This window comes from Netta rufina, assembly GCF_964035555.1.
Source record: "Netta rufina genome assembly, chromosome: 8".
NCBI classification, from domain to species: Eukaryota; Metazoa; Chordata; class Aves; order Anseriformes; family Anatidae; genus Netta; species Netta rufina.
In genome coordinates, this window is record NC_140131.1 from 14927800 (window position 1) to 14951882 (window position 24083).

Genomic DNA, 24083 nt, shown 5'->3' on the forward strand with positions numbered 1-24083 from the left:
ATGTCAGGAAATCTCAGATCCAGCAAGACCACCTCGAAAAGTCCAAAAACTTCACCAAAGAAACAGAAAGGTGACAAAGCTAAGCGATCCTCAAAAGGAAAACGAAAACAGCTTGGTATGTAAGGTACTGCAGATATAAAGAAAGCAGTTATCTGATTTTGCGTAACAGCTACCTTAATTATTTTGGGCCCAGGCATTTAAGTAAACATGAGATAAATTAGAATATACTATTTTTATAAACAATTGAGTGATCTATGATTACAGATAATGTCTTTGTAACCAAAATATGGAACATAAAGCCACATTACAATATTTGCACTTTGTCTTTGTGTCTATTACACTTTGTACACTTTGTGTCTATTTACACTTCGTAGTTTAGACGTAATAGCTTGTTGCATCATAAAACCAGTATTGAATGGGAAATGGGGAGACTTCATACATTTAAGGGTGGAAATTTACAAGAGCTAACTTAGTCCAGGTACAGAACACATGGCGGAGAAAGGTGCCCCCACAGCTGGAGTTTAGATGCTCAGAATCACACGCTAAAGTGATCAACAACACCACTTTGAAAATAAACCAAAGACTCGCAATTTAATTGCAGTGCATTTTATTGTATTTTTCTGAGATGCGATGAGAGACTACACCACTTGTGTCATTTACAGTGCAGTTAAGGAAGCATAAGGCTAGAAAAAGGCCTTGCTAAATACAAATCTCTTGTTGGTAGTTCATTGTTTTTTTTGGCCACAACAGCCAACTTCCATAAGTTGGTTTTCCCTTCTAATCACCTTTTTGCCACCATTTGATTAATAGCTGTTGTGCTGCAGAGAATATTCTGCTCATCAGTGGTAATCTCCTCCTATCCTACCCCTCCATGGAGTTTGTAGGTTCTCTCTCAGGAGCTGATGAATGTCCAACTCCTGCAGTACCCTGCCACTCAGAGCAAGCCTGACTTCTCCACTGTTAGGAGGAGGAACATCTACTCCTACCCGCACACCTGCCAGTTCTGCTACTGTACCACATTAGTCAGCCTTGTCTGTTTATCACCTCCTCACATGACACGATTTGCATGATGATTGCCCCACAATTTTAAGATTATAAACATTGCCCAAACAAGGAAAAGACTGTTATTCATGTTTTTTTTTTTTGTTGTTTGTTTGTTTGTTTGTTTTTTTAAGGAAGAAAAATTACTGATAACATCATGTCATTGTATTTCAGATAAAAAAGATGAAGTTGATCTTTCTATGGAAGGAATAGGTAAGTGCTATGATGACTGGGCTTTAAAGTAATAGTTTTGGAATATTTTCAGCATTTTGAAGTTTCAGTGTTACTAATGCCACGGAATGAAAAGGAAAAAAATAATATATGAATGGGAAAAAATAGAAACTATGAAGAAGCATGTCTATTACAATAGTGATTACAAACAGTACCATTCTCTGAGTAGCACTAGCGCAGTGAGAAAAGAAGCAGATAAGGGTTTGTAGATGTTTTTATCTTGGATTGAGAGGAGCTGTGATCAGGGGAAATAAAGAGCATTGCAACAGAATTATGGGATACAAAATGTTTGCATTTAATAATAGGTAGTAATTGTAAGAAAAAAAGGCATTTTAATCATTTTTTAATCTTTGATTTTGTCAAATCATTATTAAGTCTGATTATTTAATATTACATGACAAGCTAGGAATATACAAACCTGGTAATTATTAAAGACTTCGTATATCACTTGCCTTCGTACACAATCCTATATGTAGGTGAAATCCAAATGTAGGTGAAAGTGAAAAGTGCATTCTGACTAACTTCACCAAAATGGGTAATCTGCAATTAAAGAAAACGGACAAGTGATTGCTCAGATCATGAAAGTGGTACTTTTAAAATTAAAATCATGGTGTTCCTGGAGATTCTTTGTTTTGTCACTGAGAGAATGTTAGCTCCACCTAGTGGCAAATAAGGTTAGATCTGTAATACCTAATCTGACAGTAGAAATGAAAAAATGATGCTCTTTAGTCACTGTCTGTGCAGGATTTAAACTGTATCCACTGTATCTCCTTAGTGCAAGACCTCCAAATGTTCTTTACTTCTTGTAGAGTTTTTGGCCCTTTGTGAAGTGCTGACACCACAAAGAGCTATGGTCTTTTCAAAGTACATGAATACAATTTACTATTGGAATAAAATATGAAGTATATATGCTACATACTTTTTACTGGAAAACAGCATTCAATAAAAATGTTCATACTGGTAAGAATTCCAATAACAGCTCCTTATGAATCTACAATATAGATCTACATATAGATCCCAAGAATCTGTAACATGTGACCTATAACATAGAATGTTGTACAGTACAATTCTATAATACAGAATATTAGTACTTTTGACTAAAAGATATTCACATTTTAAATCTGATGCCTGCTTTGTTTTTAACTTGAACCTACAGCAGTTGAACAGTGAAAAAACACCACTTAGACTATCTGTCCTACTCTGCTCTCTCTCATAATGATGTCTATTGTATTTTGCTTAACTTTAACTTTTAACTTTAATGCATGCTTGTATTGTTTCTCTTGACATTGAAACCTCCATCTCTTTGAGAAGATTTTAACTTTAGTGTTTGTGGACAAGACTGTTTGCATCTGATTCAGTATTAAAAAAAAAGTCATCATACAAGCTTCCTGAAAAAAAGTTATGTCTACTTAACTTTTTTTTATGTATCAAAAATGTAATTGTTCGATTTTACTTTAATATACTTCGAGCCATGGGAATAATCTTCTACTAGAAATTCACAAAACAATCAACAAATTATGCTTCTAAATTTTTAATTTCTACTCCTCTAAATTGCACTAGCCACATAACCAACTCTGAAGACTGTGATACATACAAATCTGCTCTTCCATAGCCTTTCCTGTCCATTCCGTCCTGTGAGCCAGTTGTGTATGGCAGAGATGGAAATTGCATTCTTTTTTGCAGGCAACTCTAGGTTTCTATCCTCCTGGCTTATGTCAAGAGCACAGCAAAGGGATAGTCATACCTTCTTAGTCATACTTTCAGATGGAAGGTTTCCCACTGTAAGCAAGAGGGGACTGTTTCACCTCCCAGTACTGTTTTTGTGTTTTGTCTTTGTATTATTTTTTTTCTGCACCCCTTTTTACTAATTTATAGATATGCTTTAAGAAACGCAGTTTGCAAAATGAGATTTAATTTATGGCTCCAATATATCAAAATGTAAAGTCTATCTGTTCTGTTGTAATTTGTACTTCGGTTTCAGTCCATTTCCTTATGAGGCCTCATGTCTTTGGTTAGGATGACCTGGGAGTCCTCTAGATCAACTTTTGCAGTTTCTTAAAAAGATGAAATTTTTTAAATCAACACAGACTATGCACTTTTTCTGAGTCCGGTCTCATTGCCAAAATTGATAAGCAAAAGTAGAATCCAGATCTTGGCCTCATTACAGAATCACAGAACTGTCTAGGTTGGAAGAGACCTCAAGATCATTGAGTCCAACCTCTGACCTAACACTAATAAGTCCTCCACTAAACCATATCGCTAAGTTCAACATCTAAACATCTTTTAAAGACCTCCAGAGATGGTGACTCCACCACTTCCCTGGGCAGCCCATTCCAATGCCTCACAACCCTCTCAGTAAAGAAGTTCTTCCTAATATCCAACCTAAAACACCCCTGGTGCAACTTCAGCCCGTTTCCCCTCGTCCTGTCACCAGGCACGTGGGAGAACAGACCAACCCCCACCTCGTTACAGCCTCCTTTAATGTACTTATACAGAGAGATAAGATCTCCCCTGAGCCTCATTCTATATATTCTGTACTATACTATATATTCTCCAGCCAAGCTTAAAAAAAAAAACCTCTTGTACCTGGTTTGAATCTTAGTGACTGCACTTCAGTCTCACCTACTAGCTCAAAAATAGACTCAATGACAGTCAGAACTGAATGAGAGGAAGGCCTAAATCCAAAATCAGAGAGGCGTCCTTATTTGGGGTGGTATTGAAGCTGTATTTAGATTGAACAGTGGCTTAACATGGCGTTGCTCTACAGGGAAGGACTAAAGTATATAATCAAACGCTCTTGTGTCCTTAATATATATTCATAAAATTCATAACCACCTGTTGATCAAAAGAAAAACACTCATACTAGGACTAACACATATTCATTAAGTAGAAAATGTTAGGTACAGTCATTTCCGAGATCAGCAAAATGTAATATAATTTGTATCCCACACCTTCAAAAATACCAAAAACTAAGCTGCAAGATTCAAAGGCATTCTGCTAGGAAACAGTAAAGACCTGGAGTTATTAAGGGATACGTTTACATTTAAAGAACACTCTAAATTTGTTTATCATGCAATTTTGCTTTCCTTCATAGGCCACCCAGAAATTTTTCCCTTAGTCTTCACTACAAAAACCCAAGAAATCTTTAATTGCCGAGTTGATGAGGATGTCACAGAAGAAAATTGTTTCAAACTTATTAAAAAAGAAGACATAATTCAGGACCTGAAAACGAGAGCTGCTATTTCCGATTTCCACCCTGTCAAAAGAGTTATTCTAGTATGTAGCTTATTTCATTCCCACTTCAAACTCTCAGAGCATATATTCTTTTAATGATAAGTTCTGTCCTTGTTTGACTCTGTAAAAACATTAACACTTATATCCAAAGGTCATGGACCACTGTCAACTCTAGAAGTTTGTCATGGCCCACCATGCACTAAATAATAACAACAACAACAACAACAATTTTAGATTGAAAATAGGCTAAAAGTAAAGTAAGTCATACTAGTTTTGATTCTGTGAATAGAGCTGAACATATTTTGGCTTTCTCTGATTCATAGCCTACTTACTGAAAACTATTGAAACAGTTTATTGTTTAATTTGACACGTGAAATTCTCTGTTAAAATCACAAGATTAACCAAAGATTCTGAGTTTACATAATCTCATTAATGGTAGTTTTAGCAGTCATAGTCTTATGTCTTTTTGCATGCTATTTGTTTTCACTTCTCCAATGTTTGTTTTAATTAAAATAGGAATATCCAGGGGAGGAACTTCTGGTAGTTTTTGATGCAAATTTCCAGTATGGACAAAACTTTTACCTTGTTGCTTCTGAGGAAGCCAAGGAAAACTTTCTGAAGGTAAGGAAATATACCACAGCATTGCTCTATCTATCAGTAATTCAGAATCTTGTCTGAAATATATACTTCAGGATTGATGTTGTATTCATAAACATCTGATATGCTTGGTAATCCATAATGTTTCTCCGAAGGTTAATCTGATCATGAAAAATAGATGTATCACTGTGAATATACCTTCTGCAGACTTTGTATTTGACTTCAGATGGCTAGCATAACTGAGTGCTGAATTTTTATCATGTGTTAATTTCCTCTGCCAAGACCCAGGTTTACAAGACATACAATTAAAAGATTATAATAATATATTTGGTACCTTCAAGTAAGTATTGTATTTATTTTTCACAACATACATATATAGTCTTCAAATAATACTTCGAATGTTCTGTAGCTCTAAATCACAGAGTAACAGATCATAGAATCACAGAATTGTCTAGGTTGGAAGAGACCTCAAGATCATCAAGTCCAACCTCTGACCTAACACTAAACCATATCGCTAAAGTTCAACATCTAAATGTCTTTTAAAGACCTCCAGGGATGGTGACTCCACCACTTCCCTGGGCAGCCCATTCCAATGCCTCACAACCCTCTCAGTAAAGAAGTTCTTCCTAATATCCAACCTAAAACACCCCTGGTGCAACTTTAGCCCATTCCCCCTCATCCTGTCACCAGGCACGTGGGAGAATAGACCAACCCCCACCTCGCTACAGCCTCCTTTAAGGTACTTATACAGAGCGATAAGGTCGCCCCTGAGCCTCCTTTTCTCCAGGCTGAACAAACCCAGCTCCCTCAGCCGCTCCTCGTAGGACTTGTTCTCCAGACCCCTCACCAGCTTCGTCGCCCTTCTCTGGACTCGCTCAAGCACCTCCATGTCCTTCTTGTAGCAAGGGGCCTAAAACTGAACACAGTACTTGAGGTACAGCCTCACCAGAGCTGAGTACAGGGGGATGATCACTTCCCTAGACCTGCTGGCCACACTGCTTCTTATGCAAGCCAGGATGCTGTTGGCCTTCTTGGCCACCTGAGCACACTGCTGGCTCATATTCAGCTGACTATCCACCAATACTCCCAGGTCCTTCTCTGCCTGGCAGCTTTCCAACCACTCATTTCCCAGCCTGTAGCTCTGCTTGGGGTTATTGCGCCCCAGGTGCAGGACCCGGCACTTGGCCTTGTTGAACTTCATACAGTTGACCTCAGCCCATCGGTGCAGCCTATCCAGATCCTCCTGCAGAGCCTTCCTACCCTCAAGCAGATCGACACACGCACCTAACTTGGTGTCATCTGTGAACTTACTGAGGGGGCACTCGATCCCCACATCCAGATCATCGATGAAGATATTAAAGAGGACCGGCCCCAGTACCGAGCCCTGGGGAACGCCACTGCTGACCGGCCTCCAACTGGATTTGACTCCATTCACCACGACTCTTTGGGCCTGGCTATCCAGCCAGTTTTTAACCCAACGAAGCGTACGCCAGTCCAGGCCACGAGCAGACAGTTTCTTGAGGAGAATGCTGTGGGAAACGGTGTCAAAAGCCTTGCTGAAGTCAAGGTAGACCACATCCATTGCCTTTCCCTCATCCACCAAGTGCATCACTTTGTCATAGAAGGAGATCAGCTTCGTCAAGCAGGACCTGCCTTTCATAAACCCATGCTGACTGAGCCTGATCATCTGGTTGCCCTTTAAGTGCTGCGTGATGACACTCAAGATAATCTGCTCCATGAGTTTCCCTGGCACTGAGGTCAAACTGACAGGCCTATAGTTTCCCGAGTCTGCCCTCCCGCCCTTCTTGTAGATGGGCGTCATGTTTGCTAGCCGCCAGTTGACTGGGACCTCCCCAGATAGCCAGGACTGTTGATAAATGATAGAAAGTGGCTTGGCCAGCTCCTCTGCCAGTTCTCTCAGTATCCTCAGGTGGATCCCATCCGGCCCCATCAACTTGCGTACATCCAAGTGCTGTAGCAGGTTGCCAACCATTTCCTCATGGATAGTGAGGGTCACATCCTGCTCCGCATCCCCTTCCACCAGTTCAAGGTACTAGGTATCCAGAGAGCAACTGGTTTTGCCGCTAAAGACTGAGGCAAAGAAGGCATTAAGCACCTCCGCCTTTTCCTCATCTCTTGTAACTAAGTTCCTGCGGCATCTAGTAAAGGCTGGAGGTTCTCCTTAGTCCTCCATTTTGCTTTAATGTATTTGTAGAAACATTTTTTGTTGTCTTTGACAGCAGTCACCAGATTGAGCTCCAGATGAGCTTCGGCCTTTCTAATTTTGTCCCTGCACTGCCTCGCAACATCCTTATAGTCCTCCTGAGTGGCCCACCCTCTTTTCCAAAGATTGTAAACCCTCTTTTTCCTGCTAAGCTCAAGCCACAACTCTCTGTTGAGCCAGGCTGGTCTTCTTCCCTGCCAGCTCGTCTTTGGGCACGTGGGGACAGACCACTCCTGCACCATTAAGATTTCTTTCTTGAAGAGCGCCCAGCCTTCCTGGACTCCTCTGCCCTTCAGAACCGCCTCCCAAGGGACTCTACCAACCAGTGTCCTGAACAGTTCAAAGTCAGCCCTCCAGAAGTCCAGTACAGCGGTTTTACTGGTCCCCTTCCTGACTTCTCCAAGAATGGACAACTCTACCATTTCATGCTCACTCTGCCCAAGACAGTTTCCAACCACCGCATCTCCCACCAGTCCTTCTCTGTTTGTGAAGAGAAGGTCTAGTGAGGCACCTCCCCTGGTAGGCTCACTAACCTGCTGCATCAGGAAGCTATCTTCCACGCTCTCCAGAAACCTCCTAGACTGCTTTCTCTGGGCTGTGTTGTGCTTCCAGGATGTCTGGGAAGTTGAAGTCCCCCACGAGAACAAGCGCTGACAATTTCGCAACTTTTGTCAGCTGCCTGTAGAACTCCTCATCCGCCTCCTCATTCTGATCCGGCGGTCTGTAACAGACTCCCACCAGGATGCTTGCCTTGTTGGCCTTCCCGCTGATCCTAACCCATAAGGACTCAACCTTATCATTCCCAGCCTCAAGTTCTGCAACATCAAAACTCTCTCTGATACAGAGAGCCACACCACCACCCCTTCCATGCTGCCTGTCCCTTCTGAAGAGCCTATAGCCAGACATTGCAGCACTCCAGTCATGAGAGTGGTCCCACCACGTTTCCGTGATGGCAACCAAGTCAAACCCTGCCTGCCCCACGATGGCTTCCAGCGCCTCCTGTTTGTTACCCATGCTGTGCCTGGTGTACACCATTGCGGCTGAGCTAGCGGTAGATCGCCGTTAGAGGAGGTTTTCGTATAGGCGGGGGGAATTGCTCTGCTCTGCCTGTGCGAACTGCCGCGCCACGCCCTAACTGCCCATCCTGTTTGCTGCACTCCTGGTCGCTCGCGCTCCCTCGTGAGGGCTGCCAGGTCCTGGCAGCTCCCTCAAGTGGGCTCGGTGCTGGAAAAAATTCGCCCTGCCTGTCCGATTCCCCGCTCCGCTGCAGAACACATCTGCCCGGAGCCGATCGCCCGGGCAAGTCAAATAATAGCAGCAGATATATAGATTTCCCCTTGTGCTTTACATCACAGGAGAAGGTTTATGGTCAGATTATATAATTTTTCAACATGGGTTTCTCACCCAGCATTAGAAGTAACAATTAACAGAAAAGCAAATTGCAATTCCAGACAGGAAGGCCTAATGTAGAAAATCACTATAAATTCTTTTTATGTAACAGTGATTTGCTTTCAAGACAACTCTTGAATATAACATAACACTCCTTAGTATTTAAATATTAAATATGTAACATTTATTGGAAAATTCTAATGCACAAATGGATAAATGGGACCTAACCCAATTGAATGCAGGGGCACAGCATAGCCAGATTTATTGCACTGAGACAAAAGAATGTGCGAATGAAAACTGAATTTCAGGTATCTAGATCATACTTATCTTTCAGAAACACACTTTCAAAAAAACGTTATTTTTCACTGCTTGATGTCACAGCCTCCAGACACTGCAGAAGAAAAAGAAGAAAAAAGTGAAGAAGAAAAAGAAAGGACTCTGGAAGTCCATGCCTATAAGCGTTCTGTCCACAAACCATGGGTTTCCCTTGGCAGCGAAAAGGAAGTTGAAGAAGAATCTGTTAAAGGCTGTGTTACAAAGGTCAGAAATAACAAATGTAACAATCAAATATCACAAAAACAAATTTATAAGTTCCTTAAAAAGAAAAAGTTGGAAATTGAAGCTTGCAATCCTAGTTTTTGCTTGGAGTCTTTCAAAAACAAAAAACACAAAACACACAAAAAAGAGAACCATCAACTGTCACCAAAAACAAAGTGCTGCAGAAACTATTTTTTATGACTCTTTTCCTTTTAAGGGTCTCATCTAACCTGGTGTTGAACACCTCCAGGTACGGAGGCACTTGTACATAGCTGATTTATATAAACACTTGGAAATTTCACAATGCAGAAATATAAGTAAATTCAACCATCAACAGAACTAGTTCTACTATTATAAGAGTACTGCCATTTTACAGAATGGACCTTCCAAGAACTCTCTCCTTTGCTAACTTCAGAAATATTTTTTGCAGATTAAGTACATGTTTTCTCAAGCACGTGGGAAGTTTGGTGCACCAATTAGATTTACTGATAGGAATGCTTCACATGTGAAAGACAGTTATGTTGAATGCACTTCCTACCAAGACAAAACTTTCAGCATTAAACTGCTTGAAAGAGATGTGGGTGTACAAATGGTTCCAAATGTAAAAGAAGCTAGTACTCAGACAAAATGGTAAGTGTGAGATATATTTTTCAGCTTGTTTACTAAGCTATGAACCGTTTCTGATCTCCCCTAATGTTATGCAGGTTAACTCAACTCTTCTGGACATGCTCTGTTACAAATTAAGAGAAGAGAATTGGATGCTCTGTCTGTATCTTCTTGCACTCCTTTCCAAAGAGATTCTAGAAAAAAAAGAAGCTTTTAGTTTTACATATTTATTTTTTAGCTTTTAGTTTTACATATTACATATTACATGGGTTTCTGCCTTTGAAGTTGTTTATATGCATACTCATTTTCAAATTTATTTCAATTGGTTAGGACCTATCCAAAAAATGCAGCCATGCAGTATTCTCCTAGACAGTTGTCAAATGAAGAGCTGGAAGAGAGTCTGTCATCTGAAAAACTGAAAGAATTTGTCACATCAGTACATTTAAGGTAAAGTTACTGCAGTGATATACTTTAAAGGCTGCATGAAATGATATACATGTAAAATCAAAGTGAGTGGAGTCAGAACTCTTGGCTGAGTGGACCATCAATCTAGTCAAACACTGAAGTGTTTTTTTTTCTCTTGCTTGTTCTTTCTTATCATCTTGCTTTTATTCTTTCTCTTGCTTATTATTTTAATATTAACAAATACTAACTTGATATTTGTGCCTAATTAAAATGAACATGAAATCTATACCACATTAATTTGAATTATAGCTTAAATTGGAATTACACCTGTTACAGTTGATAGCAATACATCTTTTCAAACAAGCTGCAAAGCTTATCTTTCAAACACTGCTCACTCAAGCAGAGAGTTATGCAGAAGAGACAAGGTGCTGTTCTACAGGCCCAAGTCATGGGACAAGTCCCACTTACTAACGCTTTTTGCACAAGAATTGGACAACTGCACAGTACTTGATGCGCACACAACTGGAGTCAAATTCTTGGTATAATTATTTTTTAAACGGGGAATAGTCTCCTTACAGTTGAGATGTATCACTGAGGAATTTTTCTTCTTAATAATATGGTCATAATTTTGTGTAAAACAAAAGCTGTCTCTTTACAGACATATTTGTGATTCTACTACTGAGTAGTCCTATCTGGATTCTTCAAAGTATTAACTGTTCTTTTTACAAAACAGAATGGAAATTGCATTGCAGCAGAATGAAATTATGAATGCCTTTTTTGATGACTGGAAGGCCCTAGCAGAAGATGAAAGCAGTTCTGGTGACAAGTCAGATGTCTACCTTCAAGCATACCAATCATTCACAGATCCACACTATCTCAAGGACAGAAGTATTAGCTGCGTCCGTTGGCATCCGACCATCCATGGTAATGATCTGAATCTCGAATGACATGTATTGCATGACTGCTATAAAATGTAAAATGTGCATCTTTCGTAGCCATTGACCTTTAAATTAAAAAATAATAATAAACACAATTTTGTATGTCTAAATTGCCATTTAAGATAAAGTGAAAAATAATACAGACATTGTTTATGTAGGTCAGATAGGTCATGCAAAGCCTATCACACTAGCATAGAACTGGACTTTATAGGAGGGGGAAATTTCTCCCTTATGAGGCTCATTTAAGCAGGGCTGCAACTGTGCCAGGTACTTGTGGTTCTGTATTCACTGTTCTCCCCATGGCTGGGTCTCGTAGCATGCCTAATATTTTTGAGGAATGTTACAGCTACCCTAGCATGTGGCTCTACCGAGTGCCAGGGAGCATCACGAGCCATATTAAATGTCTCCTCCTGCTCCCTACTTGGTATTACTACTCTAAAAAGCCATGTTTGAAAGCACTATTAATTTTCATATGAATGTCTTATTTGCACAGCATACTAACAGCCAACATTGCTGCCTGCATAGGAAATTAATTAAACTATGAAAGATTTGATTTCATGATGGGTAGCCAGGTCTACATGCCTGTCTTATCATTTCAGGTTCAGTATTACATGATCACAGATTAGTAGCAGAAAAGTTGAGTTTTATCCTGATCCTGAGCTTCCACAACGCATTGATAGATAATTCTAACAGAAGTAATTTCTTCAAAGTCAATCTATAAAAAGAAAAATATAAATATATGCACTTTTTTTTTTTTACCACTGTATTGGCAAGGGATAAATATAAGTCACTTAGCATAATTAATAGAATGTTGAAATTTGATTTTTGATTTGTCTCTTCTGAGAAAATTTGTTTTCTCTCAATCAGGGATAATAGCAGAGTCAGCAACACAGAGGTATTCTGATGAAGAAAGAATTAACCCTTCTGACAAATTATTGTTACAGGATTCAGTCATTATTTTTTGGAGCTTTTCTGACCCTACCCGCCCTCAGGTATTTAATCAGGACTTTCAAAAATTCCAAGTGTTCAAATAACAAGAGAACAATAAATGCTGTATTTCTCAACTACTGTTTTCTTCTGCTTTTTAGTTAATATTAGAATGTCCTCATGACATTTACTGCTTTCAGTTCAGTCCAAGTGATCCAAATATCATTGCTGGTGGCTGCTTCAATGGACAGGTATTAATTCTCTGTATAAGAATAAAGTTAGATATCTCTGTATTTTCTTACAGAATGAAAATACTGTAAGCCAAAATTCCATCACATAGACTATGTATTTCTTATTATTTTCACTGTGAAATGAATTAAAGAAATTATCTAATCCTGTACTGAATTCTGCTAAGTTGTCTGATTATTCCAAAGTTCAGCCATTACTTCAAAATGGTTCTTTGCAGTTCATCAGTAAAAAAGGATAAAAATCAGGTATAGGTCAAACTGTGAAGACTTTTTTTTTGATGTAAGTGTGGCCTTTCAACTGATTGCATCACACTGAAGAGGCAATACTTCAGAAGACTTAAATTCTAGTACACAGTAAATTTCTCATTCCACTCCCCTCCCCCCCCCCCAAAAAAAAATGTATTTGGAAAATGCATATTAATACAAAGAATGAAAAAAATCATAATACACTCATTTCTCATTATAGCTTGTACTGTGGGATACTTCTAAAAATGAAGAAAGGCTGCAAAATGCAAAAAGCATTACTGTTGGAGTCAAAAAGTCAGTTGTTAATATGGACAGTGCTTCCGTTGTAAATCCATCGGAGAACAACGATACATCTGAGGTGAAGACAATGAAACTTAGAATACAAGTTCGTAGGAAAAATGGGTGACGGTGTCCTGGCTCAAAATAAGGGAGTAGATAATCTTTGCAATGGGATACTAAGCAGGATAAGAAACCTGATGGGTTCACGAAATAAACCCAATATCACAATATCATTTCCACCTGATTAGTGCAGCTTAATAGCTTCACTATGTTTTGTGCAGCCTTTGGCTTCACTAAGACTGCTCTTTATCGCGCATCAACATATACTCAACCCTTACCATATGAAGTCCATCAAATATGTATAGCATTTGTTGCTTTATATAATACTGAAAATGACTCAGTATTTCACTGAAAATGAAAATGTATGGACAGAAAACAAAAGGTAGCTTGGAAGATGACAAACACATTTCAGTGGAATAAAACTATAAAGGGGAAAGACCTAAAAGCAGAGGAAAATCTAATACCTTACTGGATATGTGCCTGTAGAGCCACACTGGAATTCTCTTCAGAGCTTCATATTCAAATGCCTGTTTCAAGGCTTTCCATTTTCAGATGGTTCTACATTAGACCCCAAGAAAATTTTAGACAGTTTTGAAATGTGTGAAGAACCATTAATCTGTATGTAAAGTAAGTTTTTTCTCTGACAGGTTTACAATTTTATTTTGGAAATACACTAAGATAACTCTTTTTAAAACATTTCTAGCCATCATATATGGAAGACGATGAGAATGATACAGAGCCACCTTTAGTAAGATACTGCGCATGCTCTTCCATAGAGTGTAGCCATAAAACAGTGATTACAGATATACATTGGCTGCCAGATCATTTTGAGGTGAGTTTAAATACTTATTTTTCCACTTTTTACTGTTTTCCTACTTACTTCAGATCTTCATAGTGTAAGCTCAAGATGAAATATTAAAGGTTCAATTATTTGTAACAACTCTCATTACTTCTGGCTGCATTTTAAAATGCTAAATAATCTGTTGCTGCTTGTCCTGATCATTGTGTTTTACAACTGTGCTGTGTTTTCACGCTGATATGATTCTGTCAGTACTGGAAAAAAAAACCTGTAGTTTTACACAAAATACAATTCAGAATTACAAGGCTAACTGTAAGCTTTCTGTACCTAAAACGTGCTGAATTTCTACTATGGGTAATCCCAGTCTGCCACCAAGAATTCAGAAAAGTAATTTCAATTACCTAAGTACTTAGGCACCTAAAAAGATTGCTATAGTAGTTAACTTAGTTTCTCTAGCTGCTGTGTACTCAACTCTTGTATTTTCTGTGATTTTTTAAAGCTCCATGGTACACAGGCTCAATGTAGTTAAAGGGTCCAAGTCTATTACAGGAGTATCAGATGTTCACTTGCTATCAGAGTTCTGCAATTTGTTGTACAAATTAACTTGAAAAGCAAAAGTAATCAAATGCAAAATGGCAGTGGAAAAGCAGGTCAAGAGGAAGAAAACTGACATCTTTGAAGGGTTTATGCAAATTAATCTATCAACATTTTTTGTGACCAAATATTTAAGACTTAGTAGATACTACAGTCCTTCACAACATGTCCAGAGAGGAAAACAGTGCACATATATCACAAAAAGAAAGCTGATACAATTAAATTATGATACAGCAGTACCCATGGGTTCTAAACGGTACCGGATATAAAACATGAAGAAAGGGATTGAATATAAGAATGCTAGTTTTATTTTACTTTTGTTTGTTTGTTTTGCCAAAGTTTAGACTCAGAAAGCTGTTTTCCAGTTCATCTGGGATAACAGATGCAGGAAAACTGGGCTTTATAAATAATAGTTATAAAGAAATCCCTTTCTTTGTCATTATGTAGGCGTATACAGTGGACCATACTTCTTATTACATAAACAAATTTGAGATGTATGTCAGCCTTTCCACAGCACTGCAGTTCCTAAAATCTGCAGTTTGTTAGTACATATAAAAAAAAAAAAAATCAAGATTATATGCAGAACATAATCCATCTTTGCATGGTTATAAGACTACCACTTAAACTCCAGGTTGGCCCTCATGAATGAAAACAACAGTAGAAATAGGCCTAAAAACCAACCAACCAACCAAAAAAACATAGCTGAAACTTTGCTGCACAGTTGATAAGTAGAGTTTAAGCCAGAAATAAATGTTTTTTTTGCCTACACTGAAGATCGTGTTTGATTAGGGCCTATCATCAGTTGTTCCCTCTCCAACCCTTCTTCTGTATAAAACAATGACTACTCAGTACATAATTACTACAAAACCTGCAGTATCCCGCATATGTAGTGATAACTTAAGAGAGATGACCATGGTGTGAACGGGGTTCCCAACACTTGAGATAAATTTGCTCTTTGGTTAAGCTGGACGAAAAGTTACAAACATGGTAATATAAGGAGGGCCTGACTCTCAATGGTTGCAGCAAGTTTTTATCCTGTTGATTTCTTCGAAATTTAGGCGTCTAGGAGGCAAAGCTGACATCATTTCACCTGAAGTACATTTGTAAAAATACCTTGACTATTATTTTAAAACTACAGGTTACTGAGCCCTGATTTCCAAACTTCAACCAAGCTGAAACAGTGACTTAATTCCTAGAAGACCATTTTATGTATTGAACTATATCCTTCGCAGAGTATGACTTTCATAGCTCACTTTCTTCTCCCCTGTAATCATTATTATTGCTTTTAGGTCAACCGAATGGGCATCACTTTTGAAAACAGAGCTGAAATTTGCGTCCAGCTTGTGACCTGCTCCCCTGATTGGTATATGCAATGCCTACTTTCTTTACCAGATGTCTTCCAAATTCCTTTGGAAAGCTTTATGGAACATACTCCATGATACTAGCACAATTCTGGATTCCTGTCAGCCTGTCCTAAATAGTTAAAACATAGTGGTACACAAACACACCAAGTTTAAGCCCTTTTCAGTGATGGTATTAAGGGTTCATTAACTGAACAACCTCACATGTACACCTCTATATTCTGTGCTTACCAGGTGCTGGCTGCACATGCCCGGAGAGCCAAATCACCACATTTATATATTTTGTACGTATGAGTCACATAAGATTGGGAATCTTGCACAAAAAACTGTCAAAGATTTTGAGGCCACATAAATAGCGTAAACTATATTTAAAGATGGAGACTCAACTGGCAAAATTATTTGGAATGAAACTCCTCTTTTGTCAACGACATAATCATGAAGGTTATGAGCAAATATTACCTTATGTGAAAGGCAGGGGGACAGAAAGCAAGAAGTGGAAATACGTGTATAGCTTTCATGATGGTGAAAGGCTTACAGCTAGGCTCAATCAAGTATTTGCTAGTTATATCAAAAGGAGGATCTGTAAAAAGACAGCAAAATTTTCTAATAATAGGAGTTATTTTTCCTAATCAAAATCAGAAAAGGCTTCAAATAATTAAGTTGGAAGAATGATTGCAAATACAACTGTCCATAAGCTTGCACTGTAATGCAATGCTGGTAGTGCATGTGGAAGAAATAATTGTAAACTACTCACGTAACAGGTCTCCACATTAATAGTATGCACCTAAAGAGCAGGGGAGTCACTGTAATATGGTCCTTGAAGAGCATGGGTCCCTGGGCAACTTCTGTAAGCAAAGCAAACGTATCAGTGATGAGGCAAATTATCATCTATGCCAATTCAGTGAGTCAATGCCCAGAGGAGAACAGAAGGAACAATTACAGGGCTGAAAACTCCAGTGGTATGGTACATTCAAGCAAGTAGGGCCATTTGTCTTAAATATCAGCAAATAAACTGGCACATACAAGAATTGGTGATGAGGTTTGATCTGCATTACTGTATTATCTGATAGAGGGTTCTGCCCATTCCTCTGAGCCTCCAGTACTGGCCCAGTCAGAGACAGAATATTGATTTTGATCAGCAAATATGATATCTGTATTTTTAGGCTATATTAGCATGTGCCTGCTATTACAGCAAACTAGGCCCATCACAGTTGTGTAACAGCCTCATGATCTCGACCAGGAATGGATTTCAGCTTCCTAACCATTCTTTTAACTAACTGTGGAGAGCCCAAGTAATCACACTGGTCAACAGATAAGAATTTCACCTAGGTAATGCCATTAACTTCACCCAGGAACTTTTCATAAGCAAACTGTATGAATGCCATTTGGCTGCCTTGGTAGAGTTACAACTGATAAAATGTTGAATAAATGAATAATTACCTCTTTTTATAAACGATGGCTTAAGTATTTAGCATTTGCCAGCATTTCAGGGTCTCTATTGCTAAGTTTGAAGATGAAAGGGTAAAAAAAACATTTTAAAAATGCATTGAAAGTTACCCCTGACTTTAAAACAGAAACAGAATATAATACTATACAGTCATTTTGCAGCTTAATATTGTTTTGGGATATTCGAGTCACCAAAATTCCCGGCAAGCCTTTGTTTGAAAAAGCAAAAGAGAAGAAAATTTTTGATATGCCTCCTGGAGTTCCAGATACCTTTAAGCACCTAGCTCTCAGCTGGAAACCTCTCCTAAAGGTACTGTACACTAATATAGAACAGTAGGACCAAATCAAACTGTAGATATAGCCAGTACTCCATAGAAATGTATTATTTTGCTTCCCAACCCTTTATGTTTTCCACAACATTGCAAGGTTCCTCTGGATTTCCTTCTAATGATGAAAGGCTTCAAAGTTCCTCTGAAACTTCAATACAATGTGTTCTGTAACGTTAGCATGATGATGTCTTAAAAACTGTGTTAATGCAAAAGCAGTTGTAGTAACATCGCATGTTGTTGTCAGCCCTTTCAACCACTATCCCGGGGGTCACAAACTGTGAAACATGTCATGATCAACAGGATCTTAATTACTGGTAACCCAACAATCAAAGTCTGATGAAAGTGGTCATAGCAGTTTGTGCGGGAAAGTAAGTGAAGGATGAAAATAATAACATTTAAAAACAAAAAGGAAAAAAAGAGAAACTGATGACCTGTTCTGCTCCGAATAGCTGCAGCTAGTACAGTCACTGAAAAAGCAGGACCACTAGAACCATTTTTTGTTTGTTTCTTAGAAACATAACAGAAGTCTTATAAGGAAAAGCTAACACAAGAGAAACTGCAAATTTGCAGTTGTATGCACTTGCAAGTGAGGCAACAAACGCTGTTTGTGCAGTATTACAAACATACCACAGACTGAAAAGACCTCTTTCATTATGGCAGAAAGTAATTTAGTCCTGTAGGTACAAACCATCTGACAAAACAAATTATCAAATACTTTTTTTCTGAACAGATAAACCTGTGCAAGAGTGATACCAGAATGGAATACAGTCCCATCAAAATTTGTCTACTGGAACAGCATCATCATTACAAAATCTTAGGTAATATTTTTATTACACCTTATTGGAAAAAATGATTTTAATAAACTTGTATTTCAGTATGTATATAATGAAAGCAAAGCAACAAAATCTTCTACAGCATCTGGAGAAAAAGGTTTCTTAAATATACTGGTATTCAAAGTGGAATATACATATATTGACTATGAAAACATATCCACATATTGAATACATAAGAGCAGTTCTGTATCCACAGTAACTGCTGCATTTTGCTCAATAGCCCATGCAAGTCTTCCAGTCTCTTAACTCTTGAAATAGTACGTCCTTTTCAGTCCATGCAGAAAAGTACCTTTAGGAAACAAATTCCTGAAGTAACAGCATATATTGTATGCATTTGGATAGAGGTATCCTAGCACTTCACATTCTGTAATAGATCAGTTCTCACTGTGTTACTTTGCAGTAAGGACACACTCCTGATCCCACTGTAAAGCTGGCTTGCTGACACACAGCATGAGAGGCTGCCCAGCTAAAACACAGACTGCAAACCATGCCAGAGGTTTTAACAAACCTTCCTGGAGGTTCAGTGCTCAGTGCGTGCTGCTACCCACGGAGTGCTGGAGGCAGCTGGCACCAGTCAGAGATGGCTGCTGCAAACAGGAGCTGACAAGGGAAGGTGCAGGGGTATCAGAGAAGCTGATTAACACTGATGATGAAGAACAGAAGTACTACCCTAAGTACTTGTCTCACTACTGGAAGTACAGACCTCCTGTTTCCCTGTGCAAAGGAATCGAGAGACCATCTGCTCCTGCCCAATGGGTGTCTAACCTCCTGCTGGAAATTGTCACTGCAGAAAGGGTCACGCTTAAAGTACCGGCATGGCAGGATTAGACCACAAGTCCTGCTCTGACAGAGAGAACTGAGCTATTCTAGCATTCCCATCAGCTGCAGCCCCAGTATCAGGGAAAGATTTTCCAGGGAAGCAGCTAGCCTGCAGGACTGCTGCTTTACTTGGCAGTTGTTCTTTCTCTCTGCTCCTGGAACTCCCCTTATCTATAAACTACCTTTATAAGACAAAGGAATTGTTTGATCTGGTAACTTTTCCGGTATAATAAATAAATGTATCTATATTGTTTCCCAGATAAGGCACAATCTACGAACAAACAAAAGGCACTTGCCAAAGAGAAACCATATGCAAAGATGAGTGTTCCTTCAAAGAAACCTCTGAAAGCACTAGAGAGTATCTCCAACAACTTTTTTGTTGGAACTAAAGTAAGTGAAAGTAGTAAGTTACTAAGAAAATGTTAATAAAAGATCTCTGTTGTTTAGTTTTTCAGTCTTTCAGGGCTTACAGAAATGTACATACCTACATGTTTTCTTCAGGTGTTAACTAAAAAGATCGTACTGGACATGCCATATTTTACTCTCACTTTAATACATTCAGGGACATGATTAAAACAATAATAAAAGCCCGTGTTTGCTAGACTGTGAACCCTTACTTCAAGGGCAGAGTTAGAAGACATTTCCAGAGTGCATTGAATTTAACTACCTGACATCAAGAACCAAACAGTACTTCCTTATTCCAAAACCCAGATTAGTAATACTTTTTCTAGTGTTTCCTCAAATATCTGATAGAAACAATACTACAATTTCCTCCAGAACTTAAATTTTATTCTAGGAAGCCCTAGCTACTCATAGCTCTGTACCTACCCTATCTATCTAAAATTCCAAAAATTTATCCCACTTTTAAGTTCATGTGGAAACAAACATTAATCTTTCACCTACCCTTCTTGTTTCCACCACCATTTCCCCAAATACTTGGGTGCCCAGTTCTGCAGGAAGGACTGCCTACATACATCATAAGTAAAGCTGTTTTGGTAACACAAAAGTGAGAAATGGTGATCCAAAAGTTTAGTGTTTTTTCACTCATTGGCTGCAACTTTTTGTTTTAACTTACCAAGAACATATTTAATAATGGCTATAATTAAGTCACAGCTTAAAAACAAACCATTTTGCTCTATGACATCAAGCTCTAAAGTTAGTATTTACTTGATTTTTCTGGCATTACAGGATGGAGAAATGATCTATTCTGACTGGAAAATAAAAATCGATAGCAACTCAGGAAAACCAGTTAGTAAGTTCATGTTTCTCAACACCTGTTTAAACCTTAATATACTGCTAAATTTAAAGTCTTTGCCCATATACTCTGTCTTCTTAAGGTTCTTGCTCATTCTTCCGTTCTACTGAGGCGGTCTCAGTGACGACACCAGGGTTCAGCAGGACATGCTCAAGACTGCATGCAGTTTAGTTGTCGCAACAGAATAGCGAAAACTCTCTCCAGTGTCATAGGTGTGTTGCTATGTACCTACTGGCACAAATCAGGGAAGTCTTACTTCACAGTAACTAGATTTGCTGCAATTCCAATTTCTATACCATGTAAGCAAAAGAAACAAGGCTAGTATCTTTGAGGCCTGTGCTGAATGCTACATCTCCATATCCCCCCCACTTAACTCTCATTGTGTTGACAATCATGGAAAGCACTAGTTATAAGCAACTATCTTTTTCATTCTGTTAGGTAAGAAGCCCTCTCATAAATACTTCATCCATGACGAAGCTGTGAACACCGTCCAGATATCTCCCTTTTTTAAAGACATTGTTCTAAGTGTTGGAGGCTGGAATTTTGCCATTTGGAAAGAAGGTGTTACAGTAAGTTACTTTAAAATGTCTGTAACGTAATTGATAGAGGTACAAAAGATACCTATAATAATAGCTTCACAGACCACTTTCAGAACTGTTTGTATATCACAAAGCTTGATAGCTTAGAAATAAATTAGGTATAAGAAAAGCTTTTCCCTTTTCTTCACATCAGAAAAGCTGTTTTAGAAATAGCTTTGTAATCTTGACATTTACAGACAGAATGGAGTGACCTTTAATACTAACTTCGTAAAAGCCATAGCTTCTCGACAAATTATTTCTGCTGCTAGAAAATCAAAGAATATAGGCAAGGTATGCTAAGCAAGTCTGAAGAGCACTTATTTAGGATGCAGTCTTTTCGTCAGCTGAAAACATAAAAACATGGGCTTTTTTGTTTGTTTTTGTTGTGTAGGGGATCCAGGTTATCTGCACTTGGCAAAATCTCAAGACCACAGACTTTAACAGCAGATAGACAAATTATCTTAATAGACAAAGTGAGATACCAGGTGTTTTTTTTAATCCCCCATATTTCTCCTAATCACAGGTGATACAGATTTTGCCACCTGTATTATTTTGTAATAGGATCATTTAAATTATGAATGTTCTCAAATTATAGGAAATTTAAGGTAGTGAATGGACAGTATTGTTTGATTGCTGGGTCTCATCTTTGTTTTGAAAAAAATTAAGGATGGACCTATTCTCGAGTCAAGCTGCATGACACAAAGATACACTACAGGACACTGGTCCTTAACAAGACCAGGAGTTTTCTTCATTGGCAGAGATGATGGAAATATAGATATCTGGGACTTACTGAAGAAAACTCATGAGCCATCTCATTTCCAGAACATCTCTGAATCAACAATCACCTGCATCAGCCCCTGGATTGCCTCACGTATGTTGGTGTTGATCACACTTTATTGTGCTTTGTTTTATGTATGTAAAATGGCCCATTACTCCAAAGCACATTACTCTTGCTACATCCTATACAGCAGATAAGTACATACTTCCACTAGTTGTATGCTGCACTGTACACAGAAGTGCATACACCACATTTTAAGCATATTAAGTGTATTAGGAAGGCATAAAGCAACTAAAAATTTTAATTAAAAAAAATCAACAACAACAAAATAATTTGAAAAAGTATAAGCTTTAAAGGGAATTTAATTTGTTAACAAATTAAGAGCAATAAAGCTGTGCTTTTGCCTCAGTGACCAATAAACCAAGAAGACCACAAAATAATTCTTTGTAGTTCTTTGCACTATCCATATTAGGAGACATCAGTTCTCATATTAAAAACTAGACATTTCATGGTTAGGTGGAGGTATGTATTACTGTTGGAATTCAGATTATGTTTTTGTTAAATATCTTTCAGCAAAGCAGCAATTTCTTGCTGTTTCTGATGATTCTGGAGTACTGCATGTTTTAGAAATCTGTCCGATATTAAGCCAGTCTTCCAGCAATGAGGTTGGTAATGATTTTAATTTATCTCTGTGACAACTTAACCTGAAAATTCCAAAACAGTAACAGGCCTGGCTGAAAAATCTTGCCTTCAAACGTGTCGTGATTAGTTTGAGATAAGTAGGCCATATTCTCCAAGGATCATTCATAGCAAAGCTGACTGCATAGGTCCCTGAAGAGACACCTAAAGGAAACCCAGGTGACAGCTGGCAGAATTCCACAGCTCCAACCTGCCTACATGAAAACACGGTGACAAATGCTTTGTGCATAAAATGACACCTGCTTTCATACATTAAAGTAATGTTATGTGGTGCATAGTAATACAAATATACTGAGTTTCTCTTTCTTTAATCTTCCCAGCCCTAGAGCAAGCTAGGGTCTTTGTATTACCTAGTCTATCAGTCTTACCTGCTACCAAGTCTGTTATTTTTATACACAAAACTTTCAGCTCATCTTATCCCAGTTCTAAATCTTCCATATAGATGTTGAAGTAGTTTATAAGCAGCCCACAACAGTTTGCTGTGTACAGAGCTACAGTATGTTGCAATGTAAAACCAGGTGAGCCACCAAATTTTAGTAGAACCTTTCCAAAGTAAAGTAGGAGTGGGCTACATGCTATAACTACTGAAAAACATTGCTTCTGCCCAAATTATGAGTGTTTTGGATCTACACAACTTAGGCCACAGAATTATGAATTCTGTGTAATAAAATTCAGTGTAAATAAAGTTAATTCGGTGTAATAAAAATCACTTGACCCTATGCCTATTTGTATCCAAAATTAACTGGTTTCTATCCATATCTTCGCATTATTTTGCAACAAATCATTTGGATGAATAGAGATCTATATTCCTAAAATAGATAATTTGTTAATGCCATGCAGATCATCAGCAGTAATTCCAAGTCTTTAGGTTTGTAACAAGACTTGTTTGTCATTGTGTTAATAGCAGGCCAACGTACTTGATTATTTTGAGAGAGAAGTCAAATACCTGAAGAATTACGAAAAATACCAAGAGTTTCAAGCCAAAGAAAGAACAGAAAAGGAACAGACACAGATGGAGAAAACAGTATGTTATATTTGGAATTAAGAAAACTTCCTTTGTTTCCTTAGATCTTTAAAATGCACCTCTTTTGCCTAGGCTATTTCCCACAGTATTTTCAAAAATCAGGATGTATATATTCAGAATGATTTAGCAGCTCCTTATTTCTTATTTGTCATGGTTAGGATTAGAATAGACAGTCCTGGTTCACTTTTTTTTTCTCTTCCAATAAGGATTTTGTCTATGCATTCTTTGGTAGATGGTTTAATAGTACCAGCTAACAAACCAAGAAAACGACAATTCAGTTAACATAGCCCTGTCCAGTAATTTGTGATTGCACTTAATACTATCCACTGGAAGGCAACGGAGTGTTTGCTTTTGTATTTCAAAGCTGAACAGTGAATTATTGCCTTGTTTCTGTTCTTCCTTCAGAGTGTGGCTACTAAACAGAAAACTAAAATAGACGGAGGAGCAAGAAAATGCAGATAAGGTGTTTCTGGAGCTGGAGAAGCAGATACTAATGGATTTAGGAAGAGTAAATGAACCAGAAATACCTTACTCACAAGATGCTTAATGCTCATTATCAATTTGAAAAATAGTAACCTTTTTATTTCAAGGCCTCTTTGTTTCAGT

The 24083-nt window shown here is 38.2% G+C and overlaps 1 protein-coding gene across 1 annotated transcript; it reads left to right on the forward strand.

The window, feature by feature from the left end:
* On the forward strand, positions 1–23939 carry DNAI3 (dynein axonemal intermediate chain 3; the record flags this gene model as incomplete). Its single annotated transcript, XM_084291162.1, has 22 exons — positions 1–115; positions 1216–1254; positions 4367–4548; positions 5023–5127; positions 9098–9256; positions 9684–9883; positions 10190–10306; positions 10998–11188; positions 12070–12194; positions 12291–12380; positions 12844–12981; positions 13666–13794; positions 15645–15718; positions 17325–17472; positions 18222–18309; positions 19403–19533; positions 20332–20395; positions 20837–20967; positions 21643–21847; positions 22328–22419; positions 23358–23477; positions 23883–23939. 22 exons carry the CDS (start codon positions 1–3, stop codon positions 23937–23939), a joined length of 2700 nt encoding a protein of 899 aa, XP_084147288.1.
* Between the last annotated feature and the right edge of the window lie 144 nt (positions 23940–24083).